This window comes from Hypomesus nipponensis, chromosome 1 (genome assembly GCF_054491055.1).
Source record: "Hypomesus nipponensis isolate SF chromosome 1, ASM5449105v1, whole genome shotgun sequence".
Classification (NCBI taxonomy): Eukaryota; Metazoa; Chordata; class Actinopteri; order Osmeriformes; family Osmeridae; genus Hypomesus; species Hypomesus nipponensis.
In genome coordinates, this window is record NC_140361.1 from 17,045,574 (window position 1) to 17,056,948 (window position 11,375).

Below are 11,375 nucleotides of genomic sequence, written 5' to 3' on the forward strand. Positions count from 1 at the left end.
AGTAGTCCAACTTGGAGAGGACCAGTGCTTGGACTAGCAGCTGGGTGGAGTGCTCAGACAGGTATCTCCTGATCTTTCGGATGTTGTAGAGGGTGAATCTACAAGACCGGGAGACTGCGGCGATGTGGGCCGTGAAGGAGAGCTCGTCATCCATTGTAACCCCAAGGTTCCTGGCAGAGGATGAGGAGGTCACCGTCGCAGATCCCAGGGTGATCTGTACCCAGCCATTGCTGAAATGTCCGTGTGCTTCAAGGGATTTATAGTTTTTAAATTGTTCACTGGTATACGCGCTTATACCATAAACAAGATAGTTCACTATATCCAGGTATGAGGATATAGGTAGCAATGCGGGGTCAGCACTCCAACTTACTGCAGTCAGCTTGTATGGATCTGTGTCTTGAATCGATGCAAAATTTTCGACATAACGGTCCCTGGCATTGAGTTTGTCGCAGTATGGGCTTTTCTTGTGCTTCTCCATTTTTGCGATTTATTGGCATATAATCTGAGTAAATTCTCATCTGTTCTCATCGACTGCAGGTTAGCTGTACCTCGAAAATGGCGGCGCGGTGACGTCACACACAACAAAATCACGTGTCTGACAAAGACCGATACACTACAGTCCTTCAGACTGGATCTATTTTACGGGCGCACGGAGATATCTTTTACCTGTAGCCGTCTCACAGGCTGTGGACAGCCTACCCGCTTCACTGGTATTCTACAGAACTTAGTAAAATACGTTACTAACGCTGCTTCCCGGACTCCGGCACCACATCTTAGCGAGTATGACTCTGTGATTAGTCTTCACTATCTCACAACTGGATCTGAATTCAGCAAATGTAGGTGATAGAACTGCACGTCTAATTTAACTTTAATTTAAAAATCGAGAGTTCAAATTCTGCATTGTACACTGAAAAGTCCTATCTTTTGTTCACGCATATATCTGAGTCTTGGTCGCCCAGGCCTCAACCTGTTCGTTTGGCTAGGATTTAATAACACATGTTTGTAAGGCACGTGTCTACCACCAGACCCAGATCTATCAAAACAAACACATCTCAGCAACAATAAACACACTAATGCAGAACTCCACTCTCTAATGGCATGTCAAACGCCTTTACCATGTGTAAATTACAATTCCCAATTCATCAGCAATAACAATCAGTTATTATATGTCAAATTCAACCAATATACATTTACAGGTCAGGATCCATTTAGAGTTTTAGTGTACAACTTCACAGTGAAGTATTTCATCCCTCAGTTTTACTGCAATGGCATTCCCACATAAATCAGCAATAATCTTTCCATTTGGTTAGGTATTTAACTACCACCAAACTCAGATATGTTTCAAATATCTCAGTTCTGGTCGGTCAGGCCGTAACTGATTCTGTTTCCCGGATCTCCCGGCGCCATTTCTTAGAAAACCTACAGTCTATTTACTTCACCAATCTTTCTGCTCCTAATACGTCACAGATCAGGGTCTCAGTAGATATGACGCCCTACTCGCTGCACTGGACTTTAACTAGATCTTAGCTGATAGGGACCAGAGTGCACCTTTAACGACTACACTATGGAATTTTTCTCAACATAGGCCTAAAATGAAACAAAGTTGACTATATATATACAATGTATTCTTACCTTGTCCATCAAAAGCTGTGCCTCTTAGCTAGTCCAGAATTCCGTCACCTTTCTACCACCCCCCCCCCCCCCCCAAAAAAAAACCTAAAAACTGGCCTCTTTTTAAACAGCCATTTGCTGCGAGGTTCTCCACCGTCATACACGTCTACACATTTTTAATTCTTGGTTTTTGGGTTCTGGATGGTGGAATGGATGTTGGAATCCGGCTCTCGAAGGACCATTGTGTCAGAAATATTAATCAAGCATTGCACAGTCAGTCGGTGAACAAGTTTAAGAAAGTTTATTGCTTGCGGCCGGCCCACAAGGAGACAAAAACATCACACGCCATTGTGCTACAAAGTTTGTCCGCTAGCATGTTGCGCTAGCTAGCTATTTAAGCAGAACCGCTCTTTACAGTCATTGGTTAAGACAAAAGGCATGCAAATGTTCCATGGCTCTTCTTCATTGGCTCCTTGCATAGACCTGGCACACGTGTGTGCGTGCGTGTTAGAGTGCGTGCGTGTTTACGACATCAACCCTGATTGAAACACAACAGGATCTCTTGATGTCGTAAAAGCTCCTTCACATAAGTGTCAACAAATGGTCTCCAGACCTTGCACCCCATCTTAGTCCTTGTCAAACAGCATCTCCTTAAAACAAACAAACCCCCAACATCTTCTAGTCTGAACAAATGCTTACCCTTCCCCCAGGGTGATAAGACAACCTAGAGTCTAGTTTGGGGGGCTCTGTTATCTGCTGACAAACTACTAAGCATCTGTATTATTCAGTATAAAACATCACATTCTTAATTTCTCCGACAGAAAGTTTGCTGATAACACACACCCTCCAATAATTAACGTGAAGTGATCAATAATGGGAGATGAATGCCGTAGCTAAAATGTATGCTTCAAATGACAGGACAGAAGATAACTTGATCGACTATACACAATAAAGGCAAATTGCTTCACACAGTGACTGGTTCCTCTTTTGAGGAGTTCAGCTCTACCTTTGATAGTTAGAGATGAAGCGCAAACGTTAGCTGTGCTGCTGCATGCATTGAACACATGACATTCCAGTAACTTATTTCCATGCTGTATGTTTAAATGCTTCTTGATATTTGTAGTATTTCCTCCCTTCGATGAAATAGAATTTTTACACGCGTTACAAGTGGCGTTGTTGTCATTTTGTCATGTGAAATACAACCAAACTTTAGAACGCTTCTGCCTAGTTGCCATGTTTGCAGCAGTCTGAATAAACTATGAAAGTTCGCGCATGCGCAACGCCACAGAGAGCCGTTAGCAGAATCGTTAAATAATTTGGCTGACGATTCCAAGGAATTGGTTCACTGAACCGGTTCTCGATACCCATCCCTAGTGAGGATTGCCATGACTACAGCTGGACTACAGTTAGCTAGCGACTGCGTTGTACCCGGCTTCCTTTGCAATGGCTTACAGTCTTGCTTAACAGAAAATCAGTGACATGGCAGGCTCGTTGGCTTTGAACCTCTTACGTTGCCCTTGCCAGGACACCAATTTATCCTAGTGAGCTATTCTCAGTGCTGGAAATTACTGTATTCAGTTACTGTGTAAAAATATAAGCAGTTTTTCAACTGGCAAGCGGTTGTCAGATTTAGCCCAAGTTTAAACAGCTGTAATTCAGTTCTATTTTGACATGTCAAGGTGATTGTGGTCTGAAGATAATCTCTGCCAAATTTGGTGAATATTAGATACATTTTGAATAGAAATAGGGAAAAAACTTTTTATAAAACAAAATGGCAGCCGCATCATTTAATCTGGTATCACAAGTTAACATGTGTCAGACACAGGATCGCCCCCTAGCGGTTAGATGACACAACCTTTTGTGGTCCTCTTTGGAACAGGGTCCCAAACACCTGTACCAAGATTGATGTCAGTTCAGCAAATATTTCCTGAGATATGATTGGACCTCTTTAGAACAGGGTCCATAGTCCTTATACAAAGTTTGGTGTCAATGCAGTAAAGAGGTGCTGAGATATGACCTCATTTATTTTATGGTGGCTTGGTTGACAACTTTGATTGGCTGTTCCAGTCAAAAGGTTTAGAAAATCAAAAAAACATGTAATGTATTTTGTAAGGCTTGGTCTGAAGAGGATCTGTGCCAAACTCAGTGAAGATTGGACAAACTTTATAGGAGGGGTAGCAAAAAAACGTCATATTCATTCAATCAAAATGGCGGCCACATCAATTTGGCTGTAACTAACAAACGATTTCGAAAATCAAAAATCCACATGCTGACTTTTGTGAAAGCTTGGTCTGAAGATCATCTGTGGCAATTTTGAAGAAGATTCGTCCAAAAATGTAGGAGTAGTTACAAAAAAACGCTTTTCCTTAACTTTCAAAATGGCAGAGAATCTATATAGCTGGGTATGACGTAATAGTTGGACTCGTCTTGATCCAAGGAATACAGCAATACCTCATTTTCGAAAATGAGACATGTGGTTCAAAAGTAACGTGTGTAAACACACCTTCAACTTTGACCCATTGGTGGCACTAGAGTGTTTGAAATGGAGACATGAAACTTGGTGAAATTGATGAGGGGACTTGCCCCAAAGAGTGTGCCAAATTTCACAACTTCTGACAATACGGTTCAAGGGGCTGCCATAGACTCCCATGGCAGAAGAATATGTATAACTAGAGAGGGTACAATTTCCGGGGAAATTGTAGGGTGTGCTTGCTTGCTTTAGATGCAGGTGGGTCCGTTTTCCCTTCTAGTGATATTTTCAAGCATTTATCCTACTCATATTGCATAATTCATTAAGAACACCCTTTGAAACAAGCTACTCTAACAACGTTGTCACTGGCAGTATTTCAGATGGAATTGCGATTCAAATAGTACCGTCTGCTAACTGAAAATAAGCCTCCCAAAACATAAATAAGTTCGATATTAATTTAGGGGGACATGGCTAATTCAAAAGCAGTGTGCTAGAGGCAAGCTAGCTGCCGTTGCTATCCACTCTCCACTGATTTTTTTGAAAGCGCAGGAAATTAGAACGTTTCTTTTGTAAGGGATAATTAAGCAATAAGCCCCAAGAGGCCGTGGTTTGCGCAGATTTTAGAACAGGTAAGGGGAGTTGTTAGGCATGACGCAAAGCAGAGTTTTCTCCAGTTTTGTTTCGCCATAAAGGGGCTTATTTCCACGATAATGACCGGCGTTGTATACATTATCCCGCTTATTACACAAGGCTACTTGCCAACAAAAATAACTTAACACAGTGTGTCTTTTTACAATGTATTTGTTACCATTCATATTGTTGATCAGCAGAGAAATAGTTCGCCAAAGACGTTGAACTTCATAGACTTTGAGCATTATTTAGGCTTCAAATCAGCTGACGTCGCTAAGCAACAGGGTACGCTGGGGTTGGAAAGTTACCGGACTACTTGCGGAGTGCTACGAAAGACGTGAATCCGAGGCAAAAAGGCCACTTCCCTTGACAGCGGTCAAATATCCATAGCAATGGTCAAATATGAGAAAATTGTTCACTGCACAACGTTGGGAAGCCTCATTCAAGTGAATGGAGCATTGTACAGCATTAAGAACAGCCGTGTAATAAGACATAATAAAGTTTAGCTATAGCTGTGGCATTTAAGACAGTACTGTAGCCTACTACCATGCCAGTGTAGAGCCGAGTCTGTGACTCTTTGGCTAACGCCAAAACAAGACGCAGTCTCACTCAAATTCCAAGTTTTACACAAATAACAAACTATGCTGACCCGCTGGCTGTCTTAGCAATTGCCATATCTTTAAAACACTGCTGTCCATTTGGAAGTAGAATTGACCCTGGTACAAAATTAAGAAAATACTCACCAGACGCAGATCAACAACGTTGTTATCAACGAGTTGTTGCTGCCGCAATCATCAAAGGAGGCTGACGGGGCTCTCAGGTAGCAAACAAATCAAAGTTTTTACAGCAACCTACATTAAAATCTCACCAACTGGGTGTTTTCACAATAGTCATATCGTCATAACATTTCCCTCTTTTGTTTTTTTCCTGTAAAATTGAACTATAAGATAAGCTACAAAAATACTACTATGACGCTTTCCAGCATGGCTGCCGCCTAAAAGACTAGGCGGTCTCACGGGCGACCCGCACTCGCTCAAAAAATGTCACAACCTAAAACAAAAATCCGAGATTACAGTTCCACTTGAAATCGCTTTCTTTACAAAGCCTAATGGTTGTGATTTTTTGTGGGTGGTATTTTTCACTCATAATCCAAGCTCCAATTTGCGAGCTAGAAAGTCTCTATCATGTTGTATCCATGCGTCGTTGCTAATGTGTGTTGACGTGGTGACGTAGCTAGCACAAATTACCCTTTGTTGACAAAAGGCACTTTGTCGCCACAAAAAATGTTGTAACCTCTGTTACTGTGCAACGGAAGGTAAATCCCAATACAAGCAATGCAATCGAGACCAAGACGAACATTTTGACACAGGCGTTGACTGTGTATTCCAAATATTGACTGATCCTAAGGGGGTCAAAAATAATAAATAAATATAAATGTGAAATAACAATGGTTTGTGCTCGCCGAAGGCAAGCACACCCCAATAATAATAATAATAATACTACCAATTACAATAGGTTCCTCACAGATTCGCTGCTTGGCCCCTAATAAATATAGCTGTAAGCAGCAGTGGATGCATCCAAGGAATCCAATGATATCTCAATTAAGAAAAACGGTCTCACGGTTCAAAAGTTGTGGGCGTAAACGCACCTCCAACTTTGACGCCTTGGTGGCGCTATAGAGCTTCAGGGATCGACATGAAACTTTGCTGACAATAATCAGGAGACCGTTCCAAATCAGTGTGCCAAATTTCAAAACTTCAAACCAATCTGTTCTATGGGCTGCCATTAACTTCTAGTCCTAAGTATAATAACTAGAGAGCATACAATTTCTGGGGAAATTGTGAGGGTGTGCTTTTGGCTGCCCCAGCTGCCCATAGTCTCCTGGTGTTTACATATTTCAAAAAGCATTTAAGTGTATGACTGCAGTTCAGACCATTATGTTCATAATTTTGTAAAAATTACATGTATCACTCAGATGAAGGAGTGGTGTTGATAGTTGGTTGGAAGAGAAGGAGGCCAAATGTAGCTCATGAAGATGCAGCGCCATATGAAACTTAGAAAGTAAATGGTAATCAGGTTTAAACAACTTGTTGGTTGCTCAAAAAGAGGAAGACACAGCATCTGCTTCTTCAAGTCCTTAATCCTCTCGAGGCACCTGTTGCACCTGGTTATGAGGTTGAAGGCTATGGGACGTCTAATATTGCATTTGTCTAGTTATGTTTCTCCAGTGGTAGGACATATTGATTCATAAAGCATCTAAATGTTTCAACGTCAATATATTAATGTTTTCTGTTATTATAAAGCAATACAAAAATGAAAGTCCCAAAAACTGAATCTAATGGCTAAACGTCTTCACAAAACACCTTTACTGTGTATGAACACCCACAGAAACATGTTATGACAGTTAAAACATCAAGAAAAACATTCAGCCAAAAGTTACATGCCAAACATTGTAAATGCATTGAAAACGCTATTTAGGAGCTGAAAAGCACTTTAAAGCAATACAAAAATGAAAGTCCCAAAAACTGAATCAAATGGCTAAACATCTTCACAAAACAGCTAGTCCATGTATAAACAGCCACAGAAACATGTTATAACACTTAAAACATCAAGAAAACCTTTCAGCCAGAAGTTACTTGTCAAAAACTGTAAATGCTTTGAAAACACCTATTCAGGAGCTGAAAAGCACTTTAAAGCAATACAAAAATGAAAGTCCCAAAGACTTAATCTAATTGCTAAACATCTTCACAAAACAGCTAGTCCATGTATGAACAGCCACAGAAACATGTTATAACACTTAAAACATCAAGAAAACCATTCAGCCAGAAGTTACATGCTAAACACTGTACATGCATTGAAAATGCCTATTTAGGAGCTGAAAAGCACTTTAAAGCAATACAAAAATGAAAGTCCCCAAATCTGAATCTGAATAAAATTTCCCAAACTGTTTCTTGTTAACCGCTATATATTATATTTTACTTTATTTATTTATTTATTTTGTCTATACCGATTTAATCCATGCATCTACTGTCTAGTTATATGTTTACTCGGCGCGCTTTCTTCCTTGGAGCTCGACGCTACTGTTCCTGTTGAACTAGCCAACTCAACGCTTTTGACGGATTATCCTGGTTGGCATAAACTATTCACGTAAGTTAACTATAATGTCTCACGACCACTCACTTTGTCCTACATGTGCCATTTTGTTCGATAAATTGACTCTGTTAGAGAGTCGCGTTCAGTCGCTTCAGGAAGAACAATGCTAGTAACTTTAGATGCGACTGGCGCAACATCACAGACAGGGAGTCCTAGCGTGAGGGAGAACTCAAGTTTAGCCCCACCGGTTTCACCTTTGCAGCATGGTGGGAGTGGGACTCCTGAGACGTTAGTGATCGGTGACTCCATCACTCGTAACATTAGATTAGAGCAACCAGCGACAGTTTACTGTGTACCAGGGGACAGAGCTACCGACATAGAAGCTAATCTTAGGGTGCTGGCTAGCACTAGGCCTAAGGCAAATGCCCAAGCTAAGGCACATGGCGCACGCACTGATGATAGGTATGAGAATATTGTCATTCATGTCGGCACCAATGATGTAAGGCTGAGGCAGTCAGAGGTCACGAAGGTTAATATAGCTCGGGCATGTGACCTTGCTCAAAAGGTGAGTTGGCATCGAGTAACAGTCTCTGGCCCACTACCTGTTAGGGGGACTGACGAGATCTACAGCAGGCTTGTCTCTCTCAACCGCTGGTTGGCTCGCTTTTGCTCAGAACAGGGTTTAAGATTTGTAGATAACTGGTCTAGTCTCTGGGCCAAACCTGGCTTGTTGAAAAGTGACGGGCTCCATCCTAGCTGGAGAGGTGCTTTTCTTTTGTCTAGGAATATTGAAGCTATTTTAGAGCAGGCCTGACACTCACTAGAACAAGCCGGGCCACAGTCTCTTAGAGAGTCTGATAGGTATGTTGATAGGCATGTTGTGAGCTGTTGGGGGCCCGATAGCTCAGCTTCTAGTGTAGCCAGTGTGGATGCTGATGTTGTTTCTCCCATTGAGACGGTGTCTGTCCCCTGCCATTTTTCCAAATTCCGGCCCTCAATTATTAGGAATTTTACCAATTTAATATGTATTCAGCCTTGCTCCCCCGTTGCTCTTCCTACTAAGTTTTCTGATAGCAGTGCCACCTTTTCAGAAGGATTACCTACATCTAAAGCTGCCAAAAACCCATACTGGAATGTTGGGCTCCTAAACATCAGATCTCTATCCCCAAAGGCCGTTTTGATTAATGATCTGATGTCTGAATGCAGCCTGGACCTGATTGGACTCACCGAAACCTGGTTAAAACCTGAAGAATATTTCTCCCTGAATGAAGCATCACCTCCGGATTTTGCGTACTCACACATCCCTCGTGCCTCAAAGAAAGGTGGCGGTGTTGCTATGATATATAAAGCTAGCTTCAACCTTAGCCTAAAATCTGGAAATACCTTTAAATCATTTGAGATAATTTGCATGAAACCACCAACTACTTTAAAAAGGACTAATTCTTCTACTATTGCCCCCCCTCCCTCATTTTGTTTAGTTACTCTATACCGGCCCCCCGGCCCGTATTCCCTCTTCCTAAAGGAATTAGCAGATTTTAGTGCTGATCTTGTGACATATACTGATAATATCTATGGGTGATTATGATTATTATATTTTATTATATTATTTATAATATTATTATTATATTATTATTAATTATGGGCGATTTTAACATCCATATGGATGACCCAAAAGATCCTGTAAGTAAGGCCTTTACTGCTCTAATGGATTCCACAGGTCTCACTCAGGTGGTTTCTAAACCTACCCATCTTCACTCGCATACATTGGATTTAGTTCTCACACGGGGAATCAAGATTAGTGACATCATTGTCCACCCCCACAATCCTATATTATCAGACCACTGCCTGGTTACCTTTAAAATGGATCTCTGCCAGATCCCTGGAGGCACCCAGAATATCTCTACTAGCGGCTGCATAACCCCAAACACAGCTATGGAACTGGCCAGTATTCTACCTGCTGCACTAGAAGCACTGGACGTCCCAAATAAATCATTAATTGCTAAAAAAAGGGATCTGAATTTGGTTCTTCAGTTATCCCTAGATTCTGTTGCCCCACTCAAACCAAGGAAAAGAAAAGACAAGAAAATGGCTCCATGGTATTCAGAGGAAAGCCGCACTCTCAAGAGGTCCACTAGAAAATTAGAGCATAAGTGGCGTACCACTAAATTGGAGGTTTTCCGCCTGGCCTGGAAGGACAGCCAAATGGAGTACAAGCAAGTCCTCATCAGGTCCAGATCAGAATATTTCTTTAAATTGATTAGTAAGAACAAACACAACACAAAGTTCCTATTTGATACTGTTGCAAAACTCACGAAGAAAAGTAGACTCTGTGTTAGTTCAGATCTCTCTCCCAATGATTTCTTAGATTTCTTCGACCAAAAAATCCGGGTTGAGAACTTTGAAGACAGCAAATTTCCTTCTTCTTAATTCGGATAAAACCGAGGTTCAAATTTTCGGCCCTAAAAAATACAGAAATAATTTATCCAATCTGACCTTAATCTTAGATGGCGTCAAAGTATCTCAAAGCCAGCTGGTAAAAAATTTAGGAGTCACATTGGACCCAGACCTTTCGTTTGAGTACCATATTAAACAAATCACCAGAACTGCATTTTTCCATCTACGTAATATTGCCAAAATACGAAAATTCCTCTCAAAGGATGATGCTGAAAAACTAATACATGCTTTTGTTACGTTCCGATTGGACTATTGCAATGTGTTGTTCTCTGGTCTCCCAATTACCTACTTGAAAAATTTACAGCGGTACAAAATGCTGCTGCTAGATATTGACAAAAACAAGAAAGTTTGATCATATAACCTCTACTCTTATCTCTTTACACTGGCTCCCTATCTAAGCCAGAGCTGATTTTAAAGTTTTACTACTAATTTACAAATCTCTACATGGATTGGCACCACTGTACCTCTCCGGTCTCCTTGCACCCTATTGCCCCGCAAGGACTCTAAGATCTTAAGATGCCGGCTATCTGGTAATACCCAAAATTAAGGAAAAAACTGCTGGAGGTAGGGCGTTCTTATATAGAGCACCTCTTCTCTGGAACAAATTACCTGTCTCAATTAAGTAGGCTGATACTGTTTCGACATTTAAAACTAGATTAAAAACGTTCTTGTTTAGTCAATTCTATGATTGTTAAAGGTAAGTATGTGTGTACTTTCTATGTAAACCTGGGGTGTGCGTTTGCCTATGTGTGTTCACATGTAACTTTTAAATTGTAATTTTAGCTTATGTTCACACTGCCCATTTAGATGTTACAAATAAAGTAAACCTGTTACTGTATATTGTTACTGTAAAAGTTCCGTTGCTGTATATTGTTATTGTTATAGTTTACTAGTCGGAGACAATGGGGGACTGGTTGTTTTCACCCTTATTCGTATAAATATAACCTTGAGAGTTGTTTCCCCCGGAATAGATTTCATGTTCCAACCAAGGGGGGCTGTCGCTGTGTTGGTGTGTGGGGCTGCATCAAATACCCTTTTAGCTTTGTTAAATTGCTGCACTGGTCCACACTTGACCGGTGGGGATCTCATTCTATTATGACTGTAACTGTTAGCTGCT

General features: G+C 41.0%; 1 protein-coding gene across 1 annotated transcript; it reads left to right on the forward strand.

Annotated features, from left to right (window-relative positions):
• The first annotated feature begins 7,179 nt into the window (after positions 1–7,179).
• Positions 7,180–10,742, forward strand: LOC146302853 (uncharacterized). Its single transcript, XM_084699192.1, has one exon. The coding sequence runs from the start codon at positions 7,968–7,970 to the stop codon at positions 8,616–8,618; it is 651 nt and encodes a 216-aa protein (XP_084555318.1). The 5' UTR covers positions 7,180–7,967; the 3' UTR covers positions 8,619–10,742.
• Positions 10,743–11,375: the final 633 nt, after the last annotated feature.

Excerpts from the sequence above, each read along its gene's own strand:
- LOC146302853 (XM_084699192.1), top strand. The coding sequence starts at position 7,968 with ATGCTAGTAACTTTAGATGCGACTGGCGCAACATCACAGACAGGGAGT.